An 18,253-nucleotide genomic window follows, 5' to 3' on the forward strand; every position below is an offset into this window, starting at 1 on the left:
GGAAGAACTGAACAAAGTGGCTGGGGAGGGGCAAGTCTGGGCTTCCCCTTTAAGTTGCTGCCTTCCCAACCCAACCCTGAATAAGGGAAAGAAAATAAATGGTTGCAAATAAAAAAATCTTTTCAATGTCTTGTTTGTCTTCCTGTCCATATCAGTTCATTGGTTCAGAGGGTTGAATTGGACCTTTATGCTAATGATTAATTGCAAGCCTTAATTACTACCCAAGCTGTGAGTGGGCCTGTTGTGTGATCCTGCTGCACCGCATGAACATGAGTGCTGGCCAATCTATCCCCTCAACTGAGTGCCGGGGAGTTGTCCTGGACTTTTTTGACATCGGCCAGGCGAGCACAAGTCTCATAATTCAGCGTGAGCGTTCCTGCTCTTCATCACATGAAATGTGCTCCAATTGAAAGTCAAGTTGCACAACTCCATAGCTTTTCTCTTTCCCAGGGAGAACAAGTTTCAGCTCCAGTCTGTTCAGTGCGTTGGCGCAGGACTGTGGAAAACGCCAAATTTGATACATGACTCATACATGGTCCAAGTATTTGACGCAGACCGCCAAGACCCCGAGTAGGGCAACTAGTTGTTTGGTTAGCCCGATTTAATAAGCTATATGGTCAAAAGAATTGGGACATATCGCAGAGTAAAATTTGAGTTGTCCTTGAGCAACTTCCAATCTTCTGGGAAGACTTTCTATCGTACACTGGAGTGTGTCAATGGGAATGTTTTTAGGGAACTTAATGAATGTTTGTATTTGTTTCATTAACTTGCTTTGCATGTTTTTGGGATGTGTGTGTGTGTGGGGGGCGGGGGGGTACCCAAAGAAAACCCACACAGGCACGGGAAGAACATGCAAACTCCACACATGAATGCCCGGGCCGGAATCGAACCCCTCACTTCTGTACTGTGAGGCGGACGTGCTTCGGACAACTCATTTTGACACTTAGGACTGCCACTCTGCCGTATTTTCATTTTGGACATGTTAATTCAATACCTCCCCTTTTGAGCCTATGAATTTAGCCTACTGTAAGTATCTCTTCTACTGCTGTACTGCTACTTATGTACAATTCAGTCTGCATCTGTTCAATTTGTTGAAGTACAGATCCATCAATATTTTAACAGGTCTTTTTTTTTTTTCTTCAGCACAGTACTACTTGTACGAAATTACAACTTGAGTACTTTTGCCACGTCTGATAATTGACCGTCAACATTCATTTTCATTTTTGCACTGCATTTCGTTAAGGATCTGTAATTTTACGTCAGATTTGAATCAGTACTCATTTTATCAATGTTATTTTTACGTTCTAATATCTGTACTTCTACTTAAGTACTTGAGTACTTTTGACACACACGCGGAGTGGGTTTTGTGTGTCCCAAAGTCCCAACGTATGTTTTTTGGAGGTTAAAAATATCGGCGGTGCTGGGTCTTTGTGACGCTCCCGCCCCTCCCGGCGTTCCCTGCGCCTGACGCAGTGAGCCCAGCCTGCCTCCAGGCTGTAGTTCGGGGACACCGAAGCCGAACTCCCACTTCCACTTCCACGCGTAAACCGAGAACGCTACACGATGTGTGGGGTGACGAGGAGGGCGGAGAGCGCGGAAGGATTTACCTCGACCGGAACCAGAGTGAGGAGGACGATGAGCATTGGCGTTGGGACGCTTGTCAAACTTGTGGCTGTCGTCGCGTTTGTGCTCCCCAATTTAGTGCGCGCGCAAACGGGTACGTTCGGCACACTTCTTCTAAAATGTGGGATTATTTTCGACAATCTCGTAATGTTTGTCAATAACAGACAGGGAATACTTCCGAGAGACATTAAAGTAATAGACAATCAACAATAAAATAAAAGTCCCGATGATTCAACACCTGTAAGTGGACATTAAAGCAATACAGACACTGTAATGTACTAAAGTAACAATTGTTAGCCTAATAGCATCATGTCCCTTGTCATTTTTTAATTTACTGCCACAATAGCAAAATAATGTTTGACAACAATTCTTTTTTTCTTCGTCTATTTGACTATGTTTCCCGTGATGACAGGAAGCCGCAAAGGTTGAATCCAGACAACTCCACTCTTGAAGCCGCTCCCCTCAAATTAAAAGCACATTGAAAAGAAATTTGATTTTGCGAATATGTGGCTGCCAAATCGCAAGTATGCATGGGTGTTGAATCGTAATATCACCATTCAACACTAGATGGCAGATTTCGCTATCGATATTGTTACACTGCCCTATACTTTAATGTGAGTAGGCTGAATAATTTTAAACGGTTTTGGAATGACATGCAGGATAAACATGGTACCTCGATAATATTAACATTTTGAGTGAGTTTTTTTTTTTTTTTTTTTTAGAAAAACGCACAAGATGAAATCTTGCCTTTAATGTTGGTTTTGTTGTGCAGTAGTTTTGTGCCTTTCTTGAATGGTAATTTTTATACCAGAGCCCCATGCACTGGGGGAAAAAAAAATCAATGTGGTTATTTTAACGTTTGCTGCAAACACTTTGTTGTTGAGTTAGGATAGTGGATCTTTTATACATGCATCGAGAATGTATTATGAACATTTATACATATTAAAAGCATATATTTTGCTCATATTTTATCCATGTTTCAAATTATATTTTTGTCAGACATCTGATTCGGAAATGTGTGGTCCTTTATGGCCCACCAGTAGCACTTGTAGAAAAACTGGAGTCGCCTTTATCATTTTAAGTTGCTCATCACTGTACTACAGTATATTGAATGTACGCTGAAGGATAAAGTGCATCTATTGCTGCAAAACACTCCAAAGCTATCATCCAAGGCTACTGTGCAGTCAGGTGAGGACAGGGGCGGAATAAAGAGTGATGCGGACAGGTGCCGAAGCTGTCAGTGACACACCGTGCTCGCGGTGCACCTCCATAAGGTCTGTTCCACCTGTCTGTTAGGCTATCACCTGAGGCTCCTTCTCACCTTTGTGATATTAAAGAAGGATGCAGAGGTCACGATTTTCACGCTGAATCGTGATCCCATTTAAATGGCTGAAGGTGTCGCTAATGAAGGGTTGTTCCATGTATTGATCACCGCTATTGATTGTCTCCATTTCCAGCGCTTCCTCCCGAGTGTGCTCCGGGGGGTCATGAGGTCCTACAGAACCCATACCGCAGCACCACCTTCAGCTCCAGCTGGCTGCTGCAGTCATCGCTGCGGGACTTTGTCTGCGACCATTCCCTGACGCCAGGATGGTACCAGTTCCAAATCTTCAACAAGCCCGCCAGCATGCCCACCCGGTGTGTGGAGGTATAAATTCCCATCCGTCAAAATGCCAAGCAAAATGGCAGGCATATAGCTTCTTGAGACTTTTTCTGGGTCAACTTATGATAGACATGTCAATCAAGTCTCATGTCGCTATAAATGCTTTGGGGGCTGACTTTAAAGAAACAAACATTTGGGGAGTGGAGTGCACTTGAATGAAGCTTTGCCGCTTGTGATAGGTGAACCACTGCGGGACCCAGGCTCCGGTGTGGCTCTCCCTGGGAGAAGGCGAGTCGCTGCCGGGTCCTCTGGAACTTCGACATTTGACCGCCTGCGCCGCCTGGCAGTTGTTCCCCAGCAGCAGCAAGGAATGCTGCCTCTTCCGCATCCCGGTGTCCGTACGCAACTGTGGAGAATTCTACGTTTACTTGCTGCAGCCCACTCAGGGATGCATGGGTTACTGTGCACAAGGTACTCTACATCTGTAAATATGGCCACACAAAGAACGTACATCAACTAAATGGACAAAAGTAGGAGGCGGATCAACAAACCTCTTCAATTCAATATGACGAGACACCGTAATTTTTACAAGAAAAGGGTAGGAAGGTGTTTGGTTGGATATTTATTTGGGTGGTTGGTGGGTTAATTACTTGACGTTAGTTACTTGGCCGTTTGGTTAGTTTGTTGATTGGATGAAAACGTTCTTTGGATATTATTTGGATGTTAATGTGGTTCATGAATTTGTCGTTAGTTTTTTAAGATGATTAGTCGGTATGGGGCGGCCTGGTGAGCCAATGGTTAGTGCGTTGACCTCACAGTGCCGAGATCGTGGGTTCGATCCCAGCTCCGGCCTTCCTGTGTGGAGTTTGCATGTTGTCCCTGCGTGTTTTTTTTCCGGGTACTCCGGTTTCCTCCCAAATTCCCAAAACATGCATGTCAGGCTGATTGAGCGCTCTAAATTGTCCCTAGATGTGAGTGTGATGGTTGTTCGTCTGTGTGTCCTGCGATTGGATGGCAACCGGTTCAGGGTGTCCCCCGCCTTCGACCCGTAGACAGCTGGCATATGCTCTAGCACCCCCGCGACCCTTGTGAGAATAAAGCTGATTGGAAAATGGATGGATGGATGGATCGTTGGTATGGTGAAAAACTTGTGATTTGTGTGGATGGATGGACAATTTGTATGATAGTTTGGAATGTTGGATGACTGGGAAGATATAAGGTTGCTTATTTATTTACCGGTAAGTAGAAGGGTGTTTGGTTCGTTAAATGGTTTTAACTTGGTTAGTTTGTTTTTTGGATGGTTAATTGTTTGGATATTTAGTTGGATTGTTGGTTGCTTTACGAGTTGGTTGTTAGTTCCCTACTTGGTTGTTGGTTACTTAGTTAGTTAATAATTTACTGAGGACTACCATAGAGAACAATGGGCAGATGTACATGTATGTATCCATGGCCGTTCTTTCTTCTTCATTTCTATCAATCAGTCAAGCAGCCTGCCGCTCCGTCCAAGCTCGTGATCACTCCTGAGTGGACATCAGGTGGCGTGCATCTGAAGTGCAGCTTCTCCAGCAGCTCCAACAATTCCAGCAGCTCGCTGGGCCACGTGGTGGCCTGGTCCCGAGCCTCACCTCAGGGCAAGCGGGAGGAGCTCAAGCGGGAGACGACCATCCAGACGTGGGCCCTCATCGAGCTGGATGGCTTCAACCTCCGTCTGGGAGACAAGGTTAAGCCTCACTTCATCAAAAGAAAAATCAAAGAAGTCAATCAGTTTTGTCAAGTATTTTCTGAATGAATGTCTTTCTCTCAGATTCACTGCTCCGTCTACAGCTTCTTTTTGGACTCTCCGGATGTCCACGGTGCTTCAGTGGAAAGTCAAGAATTCTTTGCTGGGATTCGGGTACAATTCCGCATTTTTCATTCATCGACATTACTTTTGGGTTTTGACACATTTTTAGGGTTAGCAGATTAAGTCGATGAAGGTATTTAGCAGTATTTAGCAACTTTTACCGATGTTCAGGACCCTTTTTAAATGTAAAACATGGATGTAATGTTTGATTTTTTATGTAGACATGATACATTTTGTATATTTAATGCATTTTAGCCTACATTATTTGACAAAATAACTCATAATAATAACAATAATAACAATTGTATGAAACAATGAGAAAATGCACAACAAAACAAAGTTTTACATAGTATAGAAAGCTATAAACTGGATGTTGATATGTATTTGTGGACGGTATACGGACTTAGTTTTAAAATAGCAACTATATTTATAGTTTTATTGTTATTTTATACATTGATATTATTTATTTTGTAACCGTAAGTGCATATGAGCTGAGACTATTTTCTGCGCTAAGTGCAGCTGAGACCGGAGATGAGCATCCTGTCCGAGGACGGGAAGCTGTACGAGCTGATGATTGAGAGCACCGTTCCCGTCCCGTGTCTGCAAGAGTCGCCGTCATCATCGTCATCCTCCTCTTCTCAGTCAAGACGTTGCGCTATCTCCTTGACGCTCGGAACAAACAGCCATGGTGACCATACAAACACTTAGGAACCTGCAAGACTAGTACCATTTATTTAAATGTTACACATGACACACATAGCTTATTCTCTTGAGATAAGATGCATCAACTTTGATGAGCATCTCCTGCTTACTAATGATATGCAAGTGTGTATATCTATTTAATTAGATGTTTATGTATTCAATAATTTTATAAATTAGAATAATTTTTTAAATGTCATATTTTATGTATTTTACCTTGGTTCATTGGTTCATATAATTGTTTAGTTGTCCTTTGTTTTTTTTTAACATTATTTGCACATCATAAATAACATTCTGAGGAAAATCACAGGTGGTGCACTGGTTAGCGTGTCGGCCTCACAGTGTAGAGGTGCAGGGTTCGATTCCGACTCCGGCCTTCCTGTGTGGAGTTTGCATGTTCTCCCCGTGCCTGTGTGGATTTTCTCCGGGTACTCCGGTTTCCTCCCACATTCCAAAAATGTGCATGGCAGGTTAATCGAACACTCTAAATTCTCCCCAGGTGTGAGTGCAGATGGTTGTCCGTCTATGTGTGCCCTGCGATTGGCTGGCAACCAGTTCAGAGTGTCCCCCGCCTACTGATCAAAGACAGCTTGGATAGGCTTCAGCACGCCCCGCGACCCTTGTGAGGATAAGCGCATCAGAAAATGGGTGGATGGATAGATGCACTGTTCCAATCGCTTTCTTTGGTCCTTGAATACATTTCTTCCACCCATCCATTTTCTGAACTGTATTTTTTTTTCAATTCTCATTTATTATATTATGTTGTGGAATGTATCTTCATTTTCTTGAATTAGCTATTTCCATCCTGACATGTCCAGTATAATCCATATAAGTCCAGTACTGTAGTGCCTTCATGTCTGGGAAGTTGCTTAATTTCAAACCCTCAAGCAATTATCGATAATGTAACATGAAAATGTGAGTTATAGATGAGGCGGTGCTGGGCTCCGACGTGTCCCTGTCCTCGTGCTCAGTGGACTTAACCGGGGCTCCGTGCCAGGATGGCGTGTGTGGCCGTGCTGTGGTCCACTACACCGCGGTCACCGACTTCGTCAGAGATGGCGATCGGACCACTAACATCTCTGTCCGGCCCCTCGTCACCAGCAACTTTGTGTGGAACGGTTATGCGCCAGAGCCTGTTCAGGTAAATTAAATCAGGACGAGTTGACTGTCAAAAGTCAACACTTGCTGTACTCTTGAAACCACCGTTTATCAATCGCGCCTCTGCTGTATGTAACATTTCTACACCATTGTTTTTTAATGGTTATAACCCTAGACAGGTTGGTTCGAATATAGAGTGGCTTTGCATGTGTATCAAATTGTGCCACAACATGCCAGGCAGCATTGAGCTCGACTGGAATCCCCACGATGAGACCCGGTGGGAATTTTTTTAAGCAGGTATATTTTTCACAGCTCAAACAGGTAGGGATGTCGAAGCATAAGAAACAAGTTGACCAAGTGGCATCTATTTTTCAGTGGGGTGGCGTTTCACGCCCACAGCATGTAAGAGTGGAGATGAGGGCTTGATTTTTAACAATTTTGAAGGCCCATTTTATATAATAGGGCTTTTTTTTTTTAATAATTCAAATTTGCGGTGTGTTAAATTCAAAAGACATTTATTTTCAAGTTACAGGGACTTAAAATGTGTTCAGAAAATAAGGTGGTAAGATTCAAGCTATTCTGTTCTATATCAGGAATTTAAATGATGGATGGATTTTTTTTTTTTTGTAGATCAAAGTGCAGGATATACCTTCAGCGTACTGTTACTCCTTCACTGACCCTCACATCGTCACATTTGATGGCAGGTACTTCACTTTTTTTTCCAGCCATGACATTCGCAATACCATGAAAAATAAAATTTTTCCTCATTGGAAATAATCACTGAATCAGTTTCACTTCTTTACATTGTATTGAATGACCCCATTGCTGTCAGTAAAATGTTCTTGTAAAGAATAATCTTATAGAGTGCTAATAGAGTTGTGTCTTCCGCCTCACAGGCGCTACGACAATTACCAGGTGGGCACCTTCGTGCTGTACAGGAGTGCACGTTGGCCTTTTGAGGTACACGTGCGGCAGTGGGAGTGCGGGGGTGATGGGAGGGCGCCCACTACGTGTGCGTGCGGCGTGGCGGCCCGCGATGGCAACGACGTGGTCATTTTGGACATGTGCGACGGCGACTTCGGCCAAACCAAACCTCGCCTCTCAGTGAAGAAGCGAGAATTGCGCAAGAGCGGGGTGCGGATCCATGAGGCCTACCAGCGGCGCAAAATCACCGTGAGTGTCGGCACACTTGACACTCACTCACCTTTTGGGGGTTACTTTTTAAGCATTTAGAGAAACCATCCCATTGCTAATATACCGTAGTTTAAGACAGTCCAGTGTTCTGTCAGACAAAAAACAGATTGTTTCGGCTGATTTAACTGCCATGGCAACACACAGAGGCTGAAACCTGATGGGACAAAAAGTTGCCTTATGAAAACAAGTTTCGCACCCGGACATAAAATGATGCAAAGGGACCGATCTGGCCCATGAGCATTGAGTTTGACACCTGTGCTTTCCACCCTTACCACAGTTGACTTTCTCATCCGGAGCAATGGTACGTGCCGACGTGGCAGATTGGGGTCTGAGTCTGACGCTGAGGGCCCCCGGTTCAGACAGGGGCCACACTGAGGGTCTTTGCGGCACCTTCGACGGACGGCCCAACAATGACTTCCTTTCCTCAGCAGGAACTACAATGGAGGATTTGCAGGCTTTTATTTTTCATTGGAGGTCAGTGTGCCATGGAAGCACTCGTTTCCACCAAGCAGTATGATTCGGTTCGATACACAATGCCACTGTAAAGCGTCAGATCAAAACTGTACATTAACGAACTGTCCGTAGGATGCAGAATGGTTTTGTTGAGTTCACTACAGTACACAGTATTAGCCCTCGTTTCTACCAAACTGTGCGATGAACTCAGTTCAAGGTCTCAAAATGTCCAATACGTTTGTGGCTGTTGCCATCTTACGTACATCTCAATCTGAACCATACCATTGTGAACTGAATTGAATTGTAACGCTGAGTGTGAACGCATCTTTTTCCCTTCTGCTAGGCTCCGTCCGGGAAGCAGCCTGTTTGACACCGCACCACCACCATCATCGTCGCCTGCACGAAATTCTGGCATATTCTGTGACTGTCAATCATTTGCCCTAATTGGGGCAGCATCCATGGGTTCCCCGGACGAAACCTGTTCTCTCCATGGGAACTTGCGCTTCCCTGCCATCATCCCATCTTTGGACGTCACGGCCGAGTACATTGGCTCAGTAGAGGAACGACCAGCACAACCCTCCAGGGCTCCTCTATCCAAGCGGTGGGGCAGGTACACCCATCAATCCATCCCCAGCCCCCTACACCAAAGCCTCAACAAGTCTGACCTGGAGAGCTTCGCCTATTTCTTCTCCAAAGACCACGAACCCGACACTCGTGTAGACATTGATTTAACATGGCCGACGCCCTCCGGGTTGACTGAGAATGAGGCACAGGCTGAGTGTTGGGAAGCGGTCGCCAACTCCAGCCTGGCCCTGGGCTGCTTCGGTCTCCTCGGTGCCGACGTGGTTGGCGGCGCGGTGGAAATGTGTGTCAGCGACGTGCGGCTAAAGGACGAACGATCCTGGCTGGATGCTGTCCTGCCCCTGCTAGAGAACGAGTGCGAGAGGCGGCTGGTGGAGGAGGGCCTCGGGGGACTGCCCCACCGGGATCTCTGGGACCACCAAGACGCAGTGTCTGTGCTCAAGTGTCCCAATTTGTGCAACGGAAACGGGCAGTGTTCGGAGTGGGGATGTGTCTGCTTTCCCGGCTTTGGAGCCTACGACTGCAGCATCTTGTCTGGTGAGGCAAAACACACTGAGGTGGGGGCTCTTGCACAGTCTGAACAATAATTGTATCAGAATGCCAACTGATAGAGTACCAAATAAGTACTGGTCTTAGCATTGATTGGATTTGTCATCTTTTGTGTGTGTGTGTGTGTGTGTGTGTGTGTGTGTGTGTGCGCGTGCGTGCGTGCGTGCGTGCGTGCGTGCGTGCGTGCGTGTGTGTGTTTCAGAGCACACTCCAGAGATCACGGATCTGGAGTCAGGAGGCCTATGCAACATTCGTGATGACGACTGCTCCAACATTCGCGTTTCAGGTGTCGGCTTCAAGGATGGCCATCAGCTCAAATGCGAGTTCGTCCAAGAAAAGGTACTTCCTGTTCGCTTCTTGTTTTTCTGCTATTTTCTGTGTCGAGATGAATGTCTTCTAATGTCTTGTTGACTTGCCATGAGTTGGTGGGAGGCAAGTGGCTTGTGGCCGAGCCTCATTTTGTCGCTGCCACCTTCATGGGTGTGACGGCCGTGGAGTGCCGCCTCCCTCTGGAAGTCGGTCGAGCCACTGCAGGCGTGGATGCATCCGGAGCGTTGACAAAGCGACCATTCCTGGCCCGCTGGCAGGTCAAGGTGAGGACAGACCTGGTTAATATTGTTGTTGTTGATGTTTGGGAGTTTTTTTTTTTCTTTTTTATATACCGGTATATATATTCCAGCGGCAGCATCACATCCTTTATTAAAATAGGCTAGAATGGAATGGAATATTGTGGATTTATTTTAAATTATTACATTTTAATAAAATAAAATAAATACATTCCATAAAAGTTAACAAATAATATACAATACATTAAAATAACACCAAGTAAAATCAAATGTTTAAAATAAAATAAGATCACATAAATTCGGGAAAAATAAAATTATGTTCAATAAAATGAAATGAAATGAAATATAACATAACATACAATAAATTAAAACATCAGGTAACTGCAAATAAAACAATGTAACAAAATAAAGTAGATTAAGGCAAAATTAAATCATGTAAAATACAATAAAATACACAAAACCTAAACTAAACCAAAATACAGTAAAATAATATGAAGTGAAATACAATAAAATGCAGTGTAAATTCCAATCAAGTCAAGTATTATACAATAAAATATGAGGAAATGAAATAAATTGAATACAACTTCATATAATACAATACACAGGATTCAAAATTACCGTAACCAAAATGAAGTGAAATTCTATAAAATGCAGTAAAGTCAGATAATATGCAGTAAAACTCAGCAAAATACAATAAAAGTTCAAAACAATAATATTGCACTCTGAATACGATGTAGTGTCTTCTGTTCCGGCCTCAAGTTTTTGGGATACCTGGGAAGCTTTACTGTACATCATGACTTTTACCCTGGAAATCGTTTTTTACTTCCTTGGTAACAGCATATGTGAATGTTTTCCCAACGATCACAAGTTTATCTGCATTCGTTTTCGTCAGGTGTCAAACGACGGTTACAGCTTCAGTAACGCTAAAGTCATCACCGTGTATGACGGAGCGTGTCACCTGTGTGGCCCCCAAGCCGACCCTCTCTGCACCCTCAGGGTAAGAACTTTTGAGCTCTTCTTTCAACTTACGGACTCTACTAACGTGTGACCTCACATGACCACTGCCAAGGAGAAGACGTGCAGCATCGATGGCGTCTGTTATGATGGAGGCCAGTCGCATCCCTTCAACCCTTGCCTGGCCTGTCGACCGAACGTCTCGCAGCATGACTGGACCGCCCGCCACGGTACGCCAGAATACAAACACACACACACACACACACACACACACACACACACACACACACACACGCACACACACACACACACGTTTGTGTACATCATCTAAAATATATTTGTGACATAAATTACAGTATACTAATATTGTGTACTAAAATGAACTAAAATAATTAGATAAAAAAACAAGTAAAATAAAGCAAATACAATCAGGTAAAGTAAAAAAAGTTCAATCAATCAGTTATATGATGTAAAAAAACATACAGTAAAATAAAAAAATGGTGGAAAAAATACAGTAAAGTAAGCTCAAATTAAAGCTGAGTTAAAAAAAAAAAAGATTAAAAAAAAAAGTCAAATATAAAAAAAATGTCAAATAAAGTTTGTCATTTGGACTTTTCTGCTTCTTCGTCGGTCAACAGAGAACGAACCCCCCACACTGGCACCCTTGCCCTCCCTCCTGTGGTCCTTCCAAGGGGAGGAGTTCATCTACCAGCTGCAGGCTCGGGACCCCGAGGGCTCACCGGTGGTCTTTGCTCTCCGTTCGGGTCCCGAGGGCGTGTCTTTGTCTCCGACTGGCCTTATCCGGTGGAAGGCCACGCCCCAGCAAACGCACACCTACAGCTTCGACTTTACCGTTACGGACAACTGCCATGCCGAGACCTCTGCTTCCTTGCATGTATGGCAGCCTAGCTTTACCACCTTTCCTATGCACTGACCACTCAAGCAATTCGTGCATATGAACTAGAGTCCTGTCATATCCTAAATACAATCGACATATGCAATCAGCATTTTACACATTACCGTATTTTTCAGACTATAACTCATACATTTTTTTTCGTCGTTACACTCGTCCTGTGACTTGTAGTCAATTGCGATTTGTACAATATATATTAAAATTAGAGCCTGGACAGCGACGCAAAATCCCTTTTCCGTTCACATTCGAACTTTTCATGCCCATTTTAAAAATGAAATGTTTTGACAACTGGCATTTGCTCGCAGGTGTTGGTGCGTCCATGCGAGTGTGCGAACGGCGGCTTGTGCGTAAGTGACGTCAACGCGCCCGCCGGCAGCAGTGAGTACACGTGTGCCTGCCCAAGCGGGTTCACAGGTCAGCGGTGCGAGGTGGACGTGGACGACTGCAAACCCAACCCCTGCAGGCTGGGACGCTGCGTGGACGGACCCGACTCCTTCACGTGCATCTGCCCACCCGGAATGACAGGTCACTTGACATAGGCCTGTCAAGAGACAAAATATTATGGCAAACGTGGAGTTGGAGTTGTTTTCACCACTTGCAATTAACTCCAGGGGATTCCGGCTGTGGGACTACATAGCGTTTCACTTTTTGCAGCTTTACTGCCCAGATACGATTGCAATTATTTGCTGTATCTCAGGATTGTGCAAAGATTATTTTTCCACATGGAGTGTTTCGGTAGAGTGGCTAAAGGTTCAGCCAGTTATCAGCCAACATTTTCATTTGCTGACTTCTCCGTCACTCAACTGGCCATGGCCGCCTTTTAAAGGTGCACACACATTCAACGTCACAGATACTACAATGTCGAAAGTGAGGATTGCAACACCAAGTGGTCAAAAGTAATACTGCACCTCAAATTCATATATTGTGTTATCATATGACAGGTCTAGGGTGAACACGCCTAAATTTAGTTGGCATAGCCTCCAGCACACGTGTGAAAATAGATGGATATATTATTGTATTTTTAGATTTTGCTTGTTTGCTTGTTTAAGTTGTGACGTCAGCATGTGGTGGGTGTGCTCAGGTGGAACGTGTCGAGAGGACGTGGACGAGTGCGTTTCTAGTCCGTGCTACCCCGGAGTGGACTGCATCAATACTCTGGGCTCCTTCTCCTGCGGACTCTGCCCACGTGGATATGCCGGTGATGGCATCGCTTGCATTCGTGAGTCCTCTTGGATTTTATTTTAAACATTATTAATTTAATTATATTCGTGTGAGACTGGTTCGCACGTCTGCCTCACAGTGCAGCGGCGCATGGTTCAATTCTGGCTCGGCCTTCCTGTGTGGAGTTTGCGTGTTCTCCCTATGCCTGCGTGGGTTTTCTCCGGGTATTCCAGTTTCTTCCCATATTCCAAAAACATGCATGGCGGGTTCATGGAAAACTCTAAATTAACCCTCATTGTGATTGTGATCGTCTAAGTGTGCCCTGAAATTAGCTGGCAACCAGTTCAGGGAGTATCTCACTTACTGCCGGAAGACAGACGGGATAGGCTCCAGCCCACCCATGACGTGTGGATAAGCACATTAGAAAATGGATGGATATTAGCATTATTGTAATGACTCATTCTTTTTTTTTTTTAATTAATTGATATTTTAGTTTCTGAAATTCTTTTAGCCTTTAAAGGGACTGTGATACCGGCAAGCATGACGCCCTTACCCCCAAGACCCCGAGCCCCGCCGCCATCGCCCTGCTCCCAAAGGCCTTGCCACCCTGGTGTCCAATGTTTCCCAAGCCCCCATGTGGCGGCAGGCTTTGTCTGTGGACCCTGCCCACTTGGTCTCCAGGGCAACGGGACCGCTTGCACGCCATCAGGTGAGGATGCAATTCGATTTGTTTTGATTGGATTATATTTGGTTTTATTTTAATTACAATATATTTTGTTTTATTTGATTTAGTAGAATAGCACAGATGAGGTAACTTGCATTAAATATAATTCGAATCTCATGGTCTCCATGGAAATGGGGTGATAGATTGATTATTTTAGTTATTATACATTCGCTTATTATTAATGTAACCTGACATGGGGTGACTTGGATGACAGCAGGGTAAAAGAAGTCAAATATACTACAATCAAATGTTATGAAGTTAATTCAGTTCAATTAAATGAAATTAAAAAGAAACTTCATTGAATTAAACCGAATGAATATCTTTGCCACCTCCCATTTCACATAAATTTTAATATACATCTCAAATCATGAGGGGGTGCACACTTACGCCACTGCATTATCTCAGTTGTTTGGCTATTGTGCTTTCTTTTCAAGTCATCTTTTCTAACTTGCAGTGTTTTGCAGGACAGGCGAGCGTCGCTGCTGAACAAATTCCCATCAGCAGAATGAATTCAGGCAGGGAGATGATGCGTACCACCTTCTCCTCATTTTCATCATCCCCCACCTTACCCAGGCGGTCCCTCGACAGAAGCAAGAGACCAGGCGACACCGTTGCCAACCCACGCAGAGCTTCTTCGTCTTATTTGGACAGAAGCCCCGGACCCTGCCCGTACGGATATACGGGCGATGGAGTAACGTGCAAAGGTAGGCTCGCCATAAAGCAGGGGGCCACAGAATTAAAACAGAAACAATAAAATGTTTTTTTTTGTTGTTTTTTTTTTTGTGGAGTATATACCTACAAACTTTTTTTAATTATTGAATTAAGAATGTATGGCACATTCAAGTTTGGCACCCGTGGATTTGCATATTTGCTGATTTCTTTTTCTTTTTTTAACCCCAATATATATATATATTTTTTATACTTTCTATTTTTAAAAATATCCAGGATTTTTTTTTTCCCATTTCCCCCTTTTTTTTTGGAAAACATATTTTGGATGTTTATCAGTTTTGAGGGTTGGGAAAAAAGAATGTATTCATTTATTTATCAATCAATCGATCCGCCCTAAGCTCCCCTTTGCCCATCCCTGCAAGAGAGAGTGCCTACTTACCACTCCCTATCACTGCTCTAATGGATAAGGAACAATTTCAAACATAGTACCCCTTGTGAGTGAAGCCACCATTTTGCTGTTGTCCAGCTGTGTGTCGGTTTCAATGCGGGAGGAACATGGAGTGCACGCAGCCCAACACGTGCACCTGCAAGGAGGGATACACCGGATACAACTGTCACATGGGTAAGTGACACACAGACAGCGTGGAGGCCCCCCCCGCCAAAAAAAAAAAAAAAGTTCATCTCAACTGCATACTCCATTGTCGAATGATACATCTTTTTATTTGAGTGTGAGTTGGTGAGGACTTTTTCGAATCATTCATGGACTGACGACATCTTCCTGAAGTGAACCTCTTCAACTATTAATTGAGGAGCTCTTTTCTATGTTTCGTACATGCCACCCAAGCCGTGTGCCGACCAGATTGCAAGAACCAGGGCAGATGTGTGCGTCCTAATGTGTGCGAATGCCCCCTAGGCTATGGTGGCCCCACCTGTGAAGAAGGTAACAAGCCAACATCACAACACGTGTGTTTCTGAAATCTTTTTATATTTCTGTCTTTTTGCTTTTTTATTTTTTTGGGGGGCATCCGAACAGCAAGCTGTGAGCCACCGTGCCAACACGGAGGCACGTGTCTTGCCAGGAACCTTTGTACATGCTCCTACGGCTACGTGGGACCAAGATGTCAAATCTGTGAGATATTATTCTTTTGGTTATTATTTTCCTGTCTTGCATTTGGGAGGAAAAATGCAATTGTATTCATGTCAGGGCAGCTTATATCTAATGTTGTGCCTTTTTGAGGTAGTAAAATTATAAGTAAGTAAAAGTATTTTAGCAATATTCCAATTTTTTTTTATTATTAAATTATAATTTTATTCTCATTAATTTACGTTATTCTCAAAATACCCCCCCACTAAAATACTTTCCTGGGAAAATTACATCTACTATTCTTGGAAAATAAGAGACTTTATTCTGTAATTTTGAGAGGGTAGAATTATAATAATGCTGTTTCATCATAATTCATAAACCATTTAAAATGACTGTGTCAAATGTGTGTCAGTGGTCTGTAACAGGCACTGTGAAAATGGCGGCGAGTGTGTTTCTCCCGACGTGTGCAAATGTAAACCAGGCTGGAATGGTCCAACCTGCAACTCAGGTATGATGCAACACAACCCATAGCCGGTATTTTTATTTTGATCATAATAATAATATGAAATAGTGAAGTCATTGTGTGCGTGTGTGTGTGTGTGCATAGCTGAATGTAATCCGGTGTGTCTGAATGGAGGAACGTGCATCAAACCAAACGTGTGCACTTGTCCCGCCGGATTCTACGGCTCGCAGTGTCAAATTGGTGAGAAAGAAAATTCCTTTTTTTCACCTGGTATTTTGACTTTTTATCTTATAAAATTACATCTTTATATTCTGAATATTAGTTTTTTCTCAAAATTACAACTTTTTCAATTGTGGAAATTATGACTTAAACACCCATTTTTTCATTATTTGTTAATGGATATTAAATAAAAGAAATGTTTTTTTATGATAGATTCTCTCCGTTCTTTCATCTTTGGACTTGTGGTAAAAATGACAGAACCCCTCCCCCCCAATTAAATTACAATGTAATGACATTGTTTTTATGTGTTTTTCCATAGTAAAATTAAAGGTTTATTCTCATAAAATGTCGTTATTGTCTTCATACTTTTATACTTTCCTAATACAGTATTGTGTATTTTTTTTGTGTTTGGATGACACTTTTTTCCTTATAAAATGTAATGTTTGGAAATGCAAAAAAAAAAAAAAAAATCACAATTTATACTTTTACTGTGGTTTTATTATTTCAATGCACAATATCGGTGAGTGTGTTTGTGTGTTAGCCGTATGCAGTCCACCTTGCAAGAATGGAGGTCAGTGCAGGCGAAACAACGTGTGTTCTTGTCCTGAAGGCTACACGGGGAAACGATGTCAAAAGAGTGAGTCTTTCTCACACACACACACACACACACACACACACACACACACACACACACACACACACACACACACACACATGCTTATTATACACAAACGCTAAAAAAAAAACGTGACTATGTTTGTGTGTCTGTGTCGCAGGCGTGTGCGAGCCCACATGTATGAACAAAGGCAAATGTGTGGGGGCCAACACGTGCTCGTGTACGTCTGGCTGGAGGGGAAACAGATGTAACATACGTACGTACGCTAACTTCTTTCTTCTTTCAATATTGTGACCACCACCTCAAAACTAGTACCGGTACTATTTCACCACTAATACTAACTGCTACTATTACGACACAGCTATTCCTTCTAAGTAATATGATCACTCCAACTCTTGCTTCGACGAATAAGTCAACTCAATTTTATTCCTAATGCACTTTCAAGAAAAATAACCGTGGCTGCAACAAAGTGCTTTGCATCATGAAAATGGAACATAAATCATTCCAACTACTACGAATACTACGACGACTACTACTTGTACAAACGCTGAGTGTTTTGTCGTCTTAGCCGTGTGCCTACAGAAGTGTAAAAATGGCGGTGAGTGTGTGGGGCCCAACACATGCCACTGTCCCACTGGCTGGGAGGGTCTGCACTGTCAGACATGTGAGTCACATACAGTACATTGCGTTGATATATTAGCGTTTTCTAATCATAATCACTGACATTTGCTGTGCGCTGTACATATAGCGGTGTGCAGACAGCGCTGCCTAAACGGGGGGCGCTGCGTGCTGCCCGACTACTGCCACTGTCGGAGGGGATACAAGGGCCTGACGTGCGCCATTCAGGTCGGTGCCAGATAGTAGAAAAGTGGCGGGTGGGTTCGAGCCATCTCATCTCAATGTACCTTTGTGTGTTTTGCAGGTCTCGCAAGCGTGATGCAAAATGAAGTCAAAGGATATTGTGAGGGTGGGTGTATATTGTGTGTATATATTATTACAATGGCGCTGCTTAGAGGAGACTTGATGTGTTTCTTTTGTCTTTTTTGGTCCCCTTTCCGGTCCTCTACCTCAAAGCTTTCTTTTGTCACATTAGGTCTTGCACATTAGTTGCGGATTCCGCCTTTTAACTCATTCGCTGACAGCCGTTCTCAAATCTGTTTCCCATGTTGCCAGCCATTTCAGAGCTTTTTGACTGATCTTTACAAAGTCACAGACTAACATTTTCTATGATTTTTTTCCC

At 43.5% G+C, this 18,253-nt stretch overlaps 1 protein-coding gene across 2 annotated transcripts; it reads left to right on the forward strand.

The window, feature by feature from the left end:
- Positions 1–1,453: 1,453 nt before the first annotated feature.
- On the forward strand, positions 1,454–18,242 carry vwde (von Willebrand factor D and EGF domains). 2 transcript variants are annotated; one of them, XM_019878767.1, is made up of 30 exons: positions 1,454–1,717; positions 3,081–3,271; positions 3,466–3,697; positions 4,708–4,946; positions 5,031–5,120; positions 5,589–5,757; positions 6,695–6,909; positions 7,497–7,570; positions 7,763–8,039; positions 8,338–8,534; positions 8,857–9,632; positions 9,847–9,983; positions 10,067–10,237; positions 11,103–11,207; positions 11,280–11,394; positions 11,803–12,059; positions 12,383–12,602; positions 13,159–13,296; positions 13,750–13,947; positions 14,427–14,666; positions 15,158–15,253; positions 15,476–15,571; positions 15,665–15,760; positions 16,128–16,223; positions 16,323–16,418; positions 16,939–17,034; positions 17,174–17,269; positions 17,582–17,677; positions 17,762–17,859; positions 17,936–18,242. In XM_019878767.1, exons 1-30 carry the CDS (start codon positions 1,564–1,566, stop codon positions 17,948–17,950), a joined length of 5,076 nt encoding a protein of 1,691 aa, XP_019734326.1. In that variant the 5' UTR covers positions 1,454–1,563; the 3' UTR covers positions 17,951–18,242. The 2 variants fall into 2 exon arrangements, with proteins under 2 accessions (XP_019734326.1, XP_019734327.1); XM_019878768.1 differs by lacking the exon at positions 13,750–13,947 and having other exon boundaries at positions 17,936–18,239.
- The last annotated feature ends 11 nt before the right edge of the window (positions 18,243–18,253 follow it).

Source organism: Hippocampus comes, unplaced genomic scaffold, assembly GCF_001891065.2.
Source record: "Hippocampus comes isolate QL1 unplaced genomic scaffold, H_comes_QL1_v1.1 scaffold315, whole genome shotgun sequence".
Lineage (NCBI taxonomy): Eukaryota > Metazoa > Chordata > Actinopteri > Syngnathiformes > Syngnathidae > Hippocampus > Hippocampus comes.